Here is a 13,452-nt window from a genome sequence, read left to right on the forward strand (position 1 = left end):
AAGACAGAAAAATTGAAAATTGAACTTGCATTGTTTTAGTCAGGCAAAGTATACAATTGTGTTCATACAACTTGTTGAACATGAGATGGATGATAAGGGAGAAAGAACATTTTGTTTGCTGTGAAATTAGACCTATCTTTTTTTTTAAGTAAATGGTGGATATGGTACTTTGAAATTCCATATTTATCGCTTCTCGTTATTAAGGAACATCACACAACACTTTATGTGTTACTTTCTCCAATTAATCAGTGTATTTTAAATATACTCTGATTAGAACACCAACTTATTAAATCAGACATGGTATTAACGTTTGACAGTATCCGTATCTTCTCATCTAATGCTCTTGTTGAGCTGGTTCGAAATTTATTGCACATATTGATTTCTTACAAATCTGCAGCTGCCATGGAAATCTGTAGACTGTAGCAATACCCTTTAAACAGATACAAACTTAAAACCTCACTTGAATTTATTTACCCACAATAGTACTACTCTTTAAGATACCAAACCGAGATCTCTACTTCTAAAGTCAAACAATTAGCAGAATATATGAATGCTTGTTAAAGCATAAACTCAAGTGATGATGATGGGACTTACATCATCTTTCTCTAAGTGAAGGCCTGAGAAGCTAACTGATCAGCCAGAAAACAGAAGGATCTTCTTCTTTTTTCTCATTCACTCCAATCCGTTTGTTGTTGTTCCTCTCTCCGTTTTCGTTTATTAGTTGTTGATGCCTCGTACCAATCTCCTACTCTCAAGGCATTGGACATAGACATCACTGCTTCTTCAATTGCTTCTCTCTCCTCTGGATGTAGATCCTCTAATGATAACGTTGAGGCCACCTCGTCAAATTGTAGTATAGCAGCTTGCTACAAAAGAAACAGCAATGACATAAGAAGAAATTTCGAGGTGATTACACATAAATAACCAAGAAGAAGATGATCCATTTACCACGTTCATTATATCAGCTTCGAGACTTGTATCTCTGTGAAGCTTTGGGACTGTGATGCTATTGAACCACTGCATATATTCACTTTCATCACCGTTACCTCCTCCATTCTCCACGATGTTTTCCCTTCGTCTCATCCATTCCTCATCTGCTGTGTTCATGTCTTCCAGTAAGTCTTCATCATGGTTTTTCTCGTTTTTCCTGGGAGGAACTTCTCCGGGGATAACTTGGCACAGCCCAAACTGCTTCATGCATCGATCTGGGAAGTGCCATTCTACTACTTTTGGACCAATCAGTTTTGTTCTGGACCTTCCAAGTAGTAGATTATCTTTGAAACTTTGTGGCACAATGTCAAGGTCTCCTTCAAAGGGACACCAACTAACCTAAAAGAGTAACAAAATATCATAATGGATTCAAAACAAAGAAATGTATAAGAAAACAATGATTTAATTCTTACATTTGATGGATCTAAATCGTCAAGTGCCTTGCGATACTTAAACAAGTCATTCTTTGATCGACTCTGTTGCCTTCCTTTCCACAAAAGTGCCAGTGGAAACTGACGAGTGGTTCTCTTTGGCCGGTCAATATTGAGGTGGAAGTAACTCCAGCACTGAAGATGGTAACACAACTGGTTAAGAACTTCTTGGAGAAAAAGAAACAACAGAGAAGATGATGCTCTTAAAGATAGAGAGAGCTTAAAATAAATGAAAACAAACCTGTAAGAGAGTCAAGCAACCACCAATGATACTCTGAGACCGTTGAGAGGCATTACCAATTTGTCTATACAAGAAAGCTAGCGCGGCAGCACCCCAAGCATATTCTCCAGCTTTCTCAAAATCCTCAAAGAGGATAAGGTAATCCACAGAGATCTTACTGGGATCTGTAGTTGCAAATATCGTGCTCCCAACAATGTATATAAGATACGCACGAGTGTGATACTCAATCTCTTTCATGGTAGCTCCTTTTGGACACTCTGCAAAACTCTCCTTCAACCATTTAGCAGTCACTCGATTACCGCTTAATTCTCCTTTTGGTAGCTTCCCCAAAAGTCTCAAACATACTTGAGAAGGGTCTTCATCTTTTTCTTTAACACCAACCACAGGTTTCCCATCAACAGCAAGACCGAGAATCAACGATACCTCATCGAGAGTAATTGTCATTTCGCCACAGGGGAAGTGAAACGTGTTGGTTTCTCTACGCCATCTCTCGACAAGAGCAGAGATAAGCGAATTGTTCAAACTAATTGATCCTACTAGCCTAAACCAACCAAAACCAGCTTTTTCAACCAATGCTATCTGCTCCTTTGTAAGCTTCCAGTGATGAAGCAATGAAGTTCGCTCCTGACATCTAAGCACACCTCTCTCCTGCAAAGACAAAACCAAAAACATTATCCCAAGTTGTTCGATTTAAGACGAAGATAAATCCAGATTGAGATTGATTGAAACTGCGTTACTACTTACCTGTCCGGTCAAAATAGCAGAGGAGACGTGCTTATCTTGCTCGTAAAGGACGGGCATGGTCCTCAACGCGTGGTTTTATCTGATAATGGCACTCGAAATTAGGGTTTATGAGTAAAAACGCGATCACTTCGACACAATGATTGGTTTCCGTTTATACAAACATCACAAATAACATTCTGGTTATAACCTAACACTTTACGAGATTACATCGCGATAAATCTAGGTGAAATTTCAACGATTACGATAGAAAGAGGAACAATTTAGGGTTCATCAATCTCTTAACTTTAAAATTGGTACAGACCAGAATTACCAGCGGTAAGAAGAACATATGTAATCAACATAACGAAAGCTTACGATTTTGGAACGAAACCAGATGAGGAAGATCGAACAAGGTTGCTTCGAAGAAATTTGAGACAGTGTTGAGATCGCTGCGCAGAGAGAGTGAAGAATCCGGTTGTGGTAAATAAAAAAAAAAATCGTCTTTTTACTTTTACATCATTTATTCATTAAATTCATTAGATGTAATTTTGATATAATTTTAAACTTTTACAAATATACTAAACTTTTGTGTAAATGGAAAATTCGGTGTTCTTTCATGAAAATATAAATGATATTTTTTATATTTTAAATAACTGGTAATTTGGTAAGAATTACAAATTTACAGCCTTATTGGACTTTCCCTTGAGTCAGAGAGTTTCAAAGAAGCACTGTCTAAAAGCAGAGAGCGAACCGGTCCTGAATCTAACGATCCTGTTGTTGTCTGAATGCAACATCTTCTCTAGATTCTGCTTTTATTCTAAAACTTTTGTGCAATTTTCTCTGATTCTTCAAGCTCCAAACTAAACCTTCTCTTACCTCAGCAACCTCATTCACCAAGAACATTATACACTCTCTCAGAAGTCAGAACCCCCACCATTTGCTTTTGCATATTACTTTTTATTTTGTTGAAGTATATCAATCTTGGAAATGGGAAAAAAATAATGCTTTATTGAAGGAATATATTAGTACATTAACATACAAAGATCTCTCTCATGTAAACTGATCCAAACCCAATTTTGATAAGTGTTTTTTCTCACACGGTAGAGATCAGATCATAGAAACCTGTTGGGTAAATTCTATAGCCATACCATAATTTGCAGGCCGTCATTGGAAACCACTGATTTTTTGGCTATACAAGGTTTACACATCTCTCTCTCTCTTCGTTTGCTCCTAAAGTTGGTTCGAAGCGCTTTGAGCATCTTCAGACTACGAAGCTTCGGCGAGTGGAAGTTGATACTCATCTGGTTTCAATGCCAAAGCGAAATCAGGAAGTGTTGGTGCTGTCTCCATGATTCTGTTAATCAGAAAGCATTAACAGATTAATATTAATAAATGAGCTTTATAATGCTATTGCAAAAGAAAGAAAGGCAGATTAAACTCACTTTTCATAGGAGTAGAGATCACGGTTTATCCTGACTTTACTCGAAGTATCTTTCGGGATTTTCTCAGTTAGATATTTCATTGTTCCAAAGAGGGGCGGTGTTCTGCAGAAAAGAAAAATAGATCTTTATAACTGCTAATTTGCGACCAAATCAGCTCAAACTGAAACCGATTTCAAAAAAGAAAGAAATTACCTTGAAGTAGGCGCAGAGGCGTTGAATGCTTCGGATGCTTTCTTACTTTCTTTGAAACATTCATCTGCAGCTTGTAAAGCAGCAACTGCCATGCCATGTGACTTCTCTGTGTTTCCTTCATCAAGAATCAAACCATGATAGTAGTAAGCCGCAGCCTGATCCAAAAGATTCCAGAAGATGAAACAAGACATTAGACACATGAACCTTCGTCACCTATAGCACTTAACTCCACATCGAGAGATAGACTCTCTTAAAAGACTCATGGTTCTCAAATAATAATGATATGGATCATATTATAAGCAAAAACAAAATTTGGGTCTTATAGAGACAGTTTACAAGAAAGGGCCATACCTCAAGACAAAAGGAACAGACAAATTCAGATATGAAAGGAGTATAAGAGCAAGAGAGAAAGAATGTAACAGTACCTTAGCTTCAACATACTTCCACTTAACAAAGAGTCCATGCTTTTCTCCCCAACCATTTGCTAACGGGAGATTCATTAAATTATCTTGTGCCTGTTTCAGCGCACACCGACAAGGAAAAGGAAGCATTAACAAAAAATTTCAGATGTTTCCATGGGAAGTAGGAGGCGGTTCATACATAGACAAAGTCTCAATGAGAAACAGATTGGATAATAGTAAGGACTTCACCTGCTGCCAATATTTCACCATTTCACATGAAAGTCTTCGTTTTACTGCAAGAGTGGCCTTTGAGCTATCAATCGCCATGCCAAGTTGGATATCAACACCCTATTTTCAGAAACTTGAAAGATGTTAGATTCTAAATGAGAGAAAGAAACTACATGAGGTACAGTTAGATGCCATGGGATAGCTTAACTCTATCCATCAAAGGAGAGGTATTACCTGGCCAAGTGCTTGCAAGCAAAGAGCCCGTAGAGTTCCTTCTGCTAAGTCAACTGGTAAACTTCTCCTGCAGAAAAATGAAAACAAAGAGAAGGGTTCTGCCATTAGGCTCAACTGATAAAAGTCAACGAGTAGAGTGAATGACTTTAGAAACTTTGTCACCTACAAACCTTTGCTCAGCAGAAAACTGGGGGAGAACATGCTTAACGGCACAATCAAGATATCCAGCTGCTTTTAAGAAGATATCAATCGAAGTTCGTCTGTTTTCTATAATGAAAAACCAAACAACCATAATGTTAAGTCTGAGAAACCTTACCCTTTTTTTAAGAAAAAAAATCATTGCATAAAAAATGGTCAAGAGACTGTATGAGAAGATGGATGAGAAAGTTTCTCAGAGAAGCCTAACCTTCGGATACTTTCGGATGATTGTGACCATCACTAGAACCTCTAGGAAGAAGCAGTAAATTGGCTTGAGACATTTGTAGCATTGCCATTAGATGCAAAACAGATAAAACTTCATACCAAACGTTTGACATCTCTGTTTCCTGGTTAGAAGTAAACATGTAAGAGTCTGTACATTATGATGACACTTGAAAGACAAACAGCTTTGAAAAATTATTACACCTCTTCCTCATCCTCCTGATTTACCCAATTAAATTGCACTTTAAACTGTAGATGGCTACCTGAACAACATCACAAATACTGTAGGGTCAGAATACATCTCTGAAACCAAAGAGATCTTTTTCTAAGAAACACATAATAGTTTATACCATCTTTAGTTAATCCCAAGACAACAGGTAGATAATCTAGCAAAGCTTGATGGAGATCCAAGAGCGTTGAACCTCCTGCCAGAGAACACTAGTAATTAATTAAGAGTTCCAAACCATAGAAAGCAGAAGGAGATAGAAAACACACAAAGATCTTGACAGACATATACCATGTTGTGTCTTTCTCCTAGTTCTCGTAATTGTAGGTCCTTCTTGATTAGCCATCACTACTATACGCGTTCTTAAAGCTGTCAAGCGTTCCACTAAAGTCTTCGGTAATTGATCACCAAGTGACTGCAAAAAATCCACCGCTCTGGGTATCCTTAAACCAGGTACATATACTGAAACCTCACCGATGCTTGTTGGCTTTCTTCTGTTCCCACCTGAGTCTTTCGGCGTTGACGCAAAGCATCCCATTTTTCACAGAACTTAAGAAATCTACAAACCCAAAAGTCAACAAATATACAACATAAGTGCCAAATCTTGATAAAGGTTTCACATAGAACCTTTTGAGAAACAATCTGTGACTACAAAATGATCAAGCTAAAAGAAAAGAGGAGAATGATTCCACATCTAAAAATGCAATAAGAAGGAGTTGATAAAAGTTAATGTCCAACCGAAAAAAACAGCTCAAGTCCGTCCTCCTCCACTAGATTCATAGGGATAAAGTAAAAACCCAGCTCACGAGTTATCTGCCATTACTATACCATCTTCACAATTCAACGTGACTAGATAATCTACACGAATCTTAACAATAATCTTACTTTAAGACCAAGTTCCAAGCAGAAACAAACAAGCAAATAACAACGTTTGATAAACAAGTAAGAGGTTGCTGATTATCTCACCTTGATTGGCTATAAGCTATCAAAACCAATCGAGTTCTGCAAGAAATTAGAGAAAAAGATACAAACTTGATCAGCCAACAAAAAAAGAAAGGCATGTGAGTTCACAGAGAAAGCATGAAACTTTTTGCAGTTTGTAATCACATTTCTCCACTATGAAACGTTATAACGAAAATAGGAAAGAAAAAACGAGGAATTTCAAAGGCTGCAAAGCAACTTGACTTAAAAAGGGAAGATTTTGAGTAAAGGCTCACCAATAATTATGCTCAAATGTAAGAAAAGAGTAATGGAAAGTGATGCTTCATCGAGCTCAACCCCAAAAATAATAATAATTCAAAATCCTTGACAGAAAAGGAAAAACCTTAAGCAACATTTTCCCCAGAGAGGAATGAAGAAAACACTATATACTACCAAAGCTGGACTAGCCAGGATTTCTGATTTTGGAATTCGAATTGAACCACCAACTAGATAGCTTAAACCTCTAAATCAGCATTGAATCGCTCAAAATTTGAATAGGATTCAAAAAGGAAAACGAATTCTGAATCTGAAAAACAAAAAGTATACAAGAAGGAGAGATTCTTACCTAAGATATTTTTAAAAACCGCTCCTTTATATAGCTAAACTGGAAAGGAGATATACAGAGAGAATGGTTCTTTGAAATGATTGATACAAATTATGAAGAAGAAGAAGAAGAAGAAAAATATTAGAAGGGATCAATTTCAACGAGAAGAGAAAATAATGCTTCGGCTACTACTTCACTAGTACAGCTAACTACCAAAATAAAATCAATTTAAGAGAAAAATCTAAAAAGATTTGTCTCTTTTTTTTTTCTTTAGAAGGTTAGATCATCTCCATCAATAAAAACAAGAAAAGTTTCTCAAAAAAAAAATATTAATATTTTAATTAAAATAAATACATTAATTATTATTTAATAACTGAATTATGATAACACTTGTCCAAATTGGATGAGAATCAAAGTTTTTTGGAAGAGAAACTCAACTCTATTTTTCTCCTACTTTTTCTACCTTCTCTCATATTTTTTTTTTTAATTATTTTTCTTTTGTTGGATATCTCGTTGAGATATTTTCGATAGAGATGCTCAAATTGGTAACTAACATGAAACTTTTACAATCATTAGACCATCATAAAGCAACAAAGTAAATTCGTTTCCTTGGTTGCTGATTTTCCTAGGTGTTTAATATGATAATGAAAAAAAATATATATATATGATAATGACTATGTTTAGACCGACATGAAGCTCAAATTAGACCATATCGTAAAGCAATTACTTATAATTAAAATAAATACAGTTTTAAATGTAAAATGATCTTATCCTCTATGAAAATAGTGCCTAGTGGGGGTATGAGTAGTGTTTTAATGATTTAAAATTTTGGACTTATTGGCACCATTAGCTGTCCATCGGCCTCATTCTAACAAGATCTTGTAAATGATATAGATTTGCTCTCAAACACAGCTTTTATTCCGTTTTTATACATTACAATATTTCTCAAATACGATTCTCTTGGCATATTTCAAGGATGTTTGTATTATAATACTTACATTTTAATATTACTATTGAGATATTTTAAGCCTATACTAATTCTATCGAGCATGATCATAAAAACTGTTTAACAGAAGAATCTTTTTAAAAATATTTAAATTGAGGTAGATTTGGATATTTAATTATAGAATGAATATAATACATCAACCAGCATTTTTCTTAGCATTCATTGCATTGCTGAATTTTCCACAATCATTCATTTAAAACTTGCAATCTAACAATATCCAGCTTAAAAAAAAATCTAAAAATGCCGTGGTTAACATATAAACTTCATTTTGTGAAATACCGGATTTGATTATAATAATGTGATGCTTATTAAAAGACCTAGTAAACTAAAAGACAATCGTCATAGAGATTTTTTGTTGCTGCTGTTACAAATAGAATAATAATTAATGAGAGACAAACGAAATCGTCACCGGCCTAATTACGTTACAAGGTGCATAAGCACTACACGTCCGTTCACACTTGTTTGTCTATGTTCCCATAATTAAGGCCCCATGGCTGGGCTGCTCAATGTTTATACAAAGGAAAATGCCATCCACGTGTCAGCCTCGTTGGTCACGTGATGGTTACTATTTTGGGCGGGCTCACACATACAAAAGTACTAAAACTACTAAATGTGGGGACTGTTGGACAGGTGTCAAAGGTTCCGTGAGTCGTTCGCGGTTAGAAACGTCGCGGTTGTCTTTCACGGTCACCGTCCAGTGGTCGGGAATGCTTTAATAACGCTGGCAAGGTGGTTGGTGACGACACGTGTCCTCAATCATTCCGTTATGTTGAAGATATTTCTGCTTTCTCTCTCTTTTTCGTCTTCGTTTAGGACTCTTTCCTTTTATAGAACAGTCTTCTTAATTATTATTTTTTGTGATTTAATTATAACCAACAAACATTATTAGAGAACTAAATCATTATGTGGATCAATTACATAACCCAATCATTTTCTAATTGGAAAAGCTTTTAAATATACTTTATAAACGTTTATGCGATGGTGGAATTTTATTTCTCAAAGATGAAAGGTGATTAAACAAAAAGCAAATGAAACCGAACGTCGTTTCACTAGCATATTCGTGTGAAATTGAGTATTTGGCCTACGGCCAGAGCATCTGCGAATTTTTCTTCTAGGGGTTCCAAAATTTAAGGAATTTTGTTGGAACTTTGGTTTGAGTGATATCTGCTTTTTTTACGATGAGATGGCTGATCTATTTTTTGGCTCTAGCATCTTTCTGGATTCGTCTTCCATTTCAACACCAGAAAGTCCGAGTTATTTTTCAATCTTAGGAGTAAGGGTTCTCAACGTGGTTTGATGGTATTGATTAAGTTTTAAGAAATCTTACAAAGGAAATTAAATGAGCTTTGTTGTTGAACAAAAAAAAGGAAATGAGCTTTGTGATATAATTTTCTGCTTACATTGAGATGATTGATATACTATCTACCACCAAAGTAGTTTATGAAATGTTTTCTCTCATCAAAAGCAAGAATAAGACCACTATTTCCAAAGCGTTGTTGATCAACAACAGAGTTTGGACACACTTAGTAGTCCATGAATCTGATTGTAGAGATGATCCCAAATTGGTCACTAATTGATGTGAGTGCAATGATGCTATACATACTACTGTACATATATACTAGATATTACCCACTGCTGTAACCAGCAAGCTCATTAATTATCCCCATGATTCAATAGTCATCCTTGCTTTGCCTTTTTGCTTTCTGATTAACCAATTTGTTGATAGACCTAACCGGTTTAGTGTAATCAGGATCCGGTTTGCTTTATTTGAAGAAATCTTATTTGAAGAAATTCTTTTTAGTTGTGAAAGATTGTATTTGACTTCCTTCCCAACTAACTCTGCCTATTTTCCTACTAATCTCCACCAGTAATTAAGTTTGGCTTTGTTCCTACACACGTGCAAATGACTAATGAGTTCTAAAACAGTTTGGTTATAGCTTACCTAGGATTGAATTGATTAGTTGATTGGATTATAAGCTATATATCCAATCAATCCTTATAAATATTCAATAAACTGTTTTGCAAGCAATCTCAAGGAAAATTTGAACTTTGAAGTACAATACATCACTTTTCAGGTTTTCAACTTATTCCTATCATTTTATTTATATTTCATATATTTATTTTTAATGTTCTTAAGTATTTAGGCTATGTTATTATATCTTATCTGAATGTTAAAAATAGAAGTCGGTAACCATGAAATAGAAGTCGGTAACCAATGCTACATTTCATGTTTTTTTTTTCAATTTAAATTTGTTAGAGAACTGAGAGTACAAATTAAAAGCCAACCGTCGTAGACAAGACAAGAGAGAAAGTTGGTGATGTGCTTGAAGACCAAATATATGTTTGAGCAAATAAGATGTCAAATTCATTTTTATAAAGTACAAAGCCACTGATATATCAGTCAGTTAACCTATTAATTAATTAAGACACAGAGTCGTTTTAGGGTTTCCACGTTGGTCCGATTTAAGGAAAATAAAACATTTGGTTAGGTCTGAAAGGTTTAACAAAACATATCCAACGATATTTAATTACTTTATTCTACTTATACGTGACCTGCAATTAAATCATAGGTCCCCAACATCTTTACCAAACTCTCTCCTTCCCCTCCAGTATTTTTCTCTTAACAATGTATTGATATTTTCGAAGTTATAAAACCATTTTAAAACTTGTAACAATTGTCCATTAGTTATACCAAAAGGCAATACGGTTGAAATTTAGTCATCGAGTTCGATCCACAAATCCTGAAATAATAACCGTTACATTCCCCCTTAATTCTGGACGTACGAGTTCGCCTTAGTTATTTTTTATTGTTGATTTAATTTGCGGTTATGTAAAATTTCATAAATTTGGAAAATATTGTCCACATGTAATATACATAGCTAGACTTTTGAGATTTTCATTGCTTGTAACATTGTTGTTTTATGTAGTTAAACACTAACAAATGTAAGTTTTATTTATTTCTTTCAAAGTAACACTAATACAACATCATAACAGGTAAATGCAACTATAGATTTTGCAATCTAAATGTTCGTTCTTTGAACCATATATTGTAGTTAACTAATTATAGCGTTCTCCCACCTTGATTCATATTCTAGAAGTTGTCCATATATAAAAAGCTGACCATAATAATTAATATACATGTGTACATGTAGCTTGTAAAAGGTTATACGAACGTAGATGAAGTATTGGTGGCTGAAGTAGAGGGTTTAGGTTGGAAAAAAATATATTTAAGGGTAGACGTTGAAAGTTTAACGAAAACACCCCACCAAGCAATCTCTTCCCTCCTGTGTAATCTCCTTTTTTCTTTTCATTACTCATCAATTACTCAATTATTAAAACTCTCACATAAACCAAAATAATGTATATAAAAATTACGAAATAAATGGAAAAATAAAAAAGGGTAGATTACTTAAAAGGAGTGTGTTTGGTTAGGGAAGACGTTGGCATCAATCGCCGGTGAAAACCTCTCTCCAAACTTTCCCTCACTCTCTAACGAATCTTATTATATTCATTACTTTCAATTCTTTATATAATATCTAAATAAATATACTTATATAAATACATGTATGTATGGTGCTGTTGCTCTTCAGCTTTCTTCTTGTTCCTACATACCCATCTTCCCTCACCTACATCAAACCTAGGGTTTCTTAACTATATCAACAACATATATAAATTTATATATAGGTTGTGATTTATTGAAGATCATAAAGATCAAAAGGAGAGAGGTATTAAAAAATGATGTGTAGTCGAGGCCATTGGAGACCTGCAGAAGACGAGAAGCTAAGAGAACTCGTCGAACAATTTGGTCCTCATAATTGGAACGCCATAGCTCAGAAGCTCTCTGGTCGATCTGGTAAAACTGACTTTATATTAAAGTCATTTCTTTAATTTCTTACAAAGCATATATAAACTAGGGTTTAATATATTTATATAAAAATATATATGTTGGTTTGATTGGATCTTTTGGTTTCAGGTAAGAGTTGTAGATTGAGATGGTTTAATCAATTGGATCCTAGGATTAACCGAAACCCTTTCACGGAGGAAGAAGAAGAAAGGCTTTTAGCGTCTCATCGGATCCATGGGAACAGATGGTCTGTGATCGCTAGATTTTTTCCCGGTCGAACTGATAACGCTGTTAAAAACCATTGGCACGTCATCATGGCTCGTCGTGGCCGAGAACGGTCCAAGCTCCGTCCACGAGGCCTTGGCCATGATGGCACGGTGGCTGCGACTGGGATGATTGGTAATTATAAAGACTGCGATAAGGAGAGAAGATTGGCAACCACAACCGCTATCAATTTTCCTTATCAATTCTCTCATATTAATCATTTTCAAGTCCTCAAAGAGTTCTTGACCGGAAAGATCGGGTTCAGAAATAGTACTACTCCAATACAAGAAGGTAATTAGATAATATGGCTTGAATTTCTGTGTTTATGTAGCTAATATAGCTGCACAAAGATAAAACATGTGTAGCCATACGTATATTGTATTTTGTGTGAATACATATAGGCATATATAAATTACGAACTCATAGAAAACATGTACATTCGTCATATTAATGTGCAAGTAAATGAGTAATGGTGCATTAATTCGTATACAACTTGATTTAAAAAAAAAAACGATTTTTGTATAGATTATATGGGTTAAAATTCATTGTTTTCTGTAAACTCTAAATTAATTTTTGATCAATTTTTTTTGTAAAGATAGTATGAAACGATCATGATTTTCATAGTTACATGCATGCATATGGATGTACACTTGCATGTGGGTACGATTACATACTTGTGTAACTTCCAAAACTAACTTTTGGACATGGATTAATTTGTCAGGAGCAATAGACCAAACTAAACGACCGATGGAGTTCTACAATTTTCTTCAAGTAAACACGGATTCGAAGATACACGAATTGATAGATAATTCAAGAAAAGACGAAGAAGAAGATGTCGATCAAAACAACCGAATTCCTAACGAGAATTGTGTTCCATTTTTCGACTTTTTGTCTGTTGGAAACTCTGCCTCTCAGGGTTTATGTTAATTTGTCCGTACCACATGTACTATAAGGTGGACCATATGTTAATTAAAGATAATGTAGAAAGTACTAATCAATTAGAGCTCTTGTTTGAGCCAAATGTGAAAATTAGTTAAGCCATCCCAAACATGTTCTTGTATAACAAATATAAGGTTGTACTTTTCCACCTTTATCAGGTCTAATTTTCTATTTTTATTTTAAGGATGTTTAATCAGACTCATCACCATTCGGTATTTTTTTTTCTTCATATTTACAGAAATTCAATCAGACCAATCGATAAAAAGGATTGAGCAGAAGTTAATTTATTTTAAAACATTATTAAGTTTAAAGGTTTGTCATGAAACCAATCTTAAACTGAAATTCT

General features: G+C 34.8%; 3 protein-coding genes across 9 annotated transcripts; 1 reads left to right on the plus strand and 2 right to left on the minus strand.

The window, feature by feature from the left end:
• Nucleotides 1-250: 250 nt before the first annotated feature.
• On the minus strand, nucleotides 251-2,876 carry AT1G17930 (Aminotransferase-like, plant mobile domain family protein). Of its 2 annotated transcripts, NM_101656.3 has the most exons (6): nucleotides 2,761-2,876; nucleotides 2,407-2,485; nucleotides 1,663-2,310; nucleotides 1,404-1,556; nucleotides 949-1,329; nucleotides 251-866 (listed from the first exon to the last, which is right to left on the minus strand). In NM_101656.3, the coding sequence occupies exons 2-6, from the start codon at nucleotides 2,461-2,463 to the stop codon at nucleotides 669-671; spliced, it is 1,437 nt and encodes a 478-aa protein (NP_564042.1). In that variant the 5' UTR covers nucleotides 2,464-2,485; nucleotides 2,761-2,876; the 3' UTR covers nucleotides 251-668. The 2 variants fall into 2 exon arrangements, with proteins under 2 accessions (NP_564042.1, NP_001321625.1); NM_001332325.1 differs by having other exon boundaries at nucleotides 2,407-2,876.
• A 439-nt stretch (nucleotides 2,877-3,315) lies between these two features.
• Nucleotides 3,316-7,304, minus strand: AT1G17940 (Endosomal targeting BRO1-like domain-containing protein). Of its 6 annotated transcripts, none has more exons than NM_001332328.1 (13): nucleotides 7,075-7,304; nucleotides 6,495-6,530; nucleotides 5,820-6,087; nucleotides 5,653-5,727; nucleotides 5,507-5,565; nucleotides 5,289-5,427; nucleotides 5,053-5,149; nucleotides 4,883-4,949; nucleotides 4,670-4,768; nucleotides 4,445-4,534; nucleotides 4,020-4,134; nucleotides 3,828-3,929; nucleotides 3,316-3,739 (listed from the first exon to the last, which is right to left on the minus strand). In NM_001332328.1, exons 3-12 carry the CDS (start codon nucleotides 6,064-6,066, stop codon nucleotides 3,904-3,906), a joined length of 1,014 nt encoding a protein of 337 aa, NP_001320471.1. In that variant the 5' UTR covers nucleotides 6,067-6,087; nucleotides 6,495-6,530; nucleotides 7,075-7,304; the 3' UTR covers nucleotides 3,316-3,739; nucleotides 3,828-3,903. The 6 variants fall into 6 exon arrangements, with proteins under 6 accessions (NP_001320471.1, NP_173236.2, NP_001320468.1 ...); NM_101657.5 differs by having other exon boundaries at nucleotides 4,020-4,174; NM_001332327.1 differs by lacking the exon at nucleotides 7,075-7,304 and adding an exon at nucleotides 6,746-7,056 and having other exon boundaries at nucleotides 4,020-4,174.
• A 4,207-nt stretch (nucleotides 7,305-11,511) lies between these two features.
• On the plus strand, nucleotides 11,512-13,320 carry MYB52 (myb domain protein 52). Its single transcript, NM_101658.3, has 3 exons — nucleotides 11,512-11,912; nucleotides 12,033-12,458; nucleotides 12,889-13,320. Exons 1-3 carry the CDS (start codon nucleotides 11,795-11,797, stop codon nucleotides 13,092-13,094), a joined length of 750 nt encoding a protein of 249 aa, NP_173237.1. The 5' UTR covers nucleotides 11,512-11,794; the 3' UTR covers nucleotides 13,095-13,320.
• The last annotated feature ends 132 nt before the right edge of the window (nucleotides 13,321-13,452 follow it).

Source organism: Arabidopsis thaliana (assembly GCF_000001735.4).
Source record: "Arabidopsis thaliana chromosome 1 sequence".
NCBI lineage: Eukaryota > Viridiplantae > Streptophyta > Magnoliopsida > Brassicales > Brassicaceae > Arabidopsis > Arabidopsis thaliana.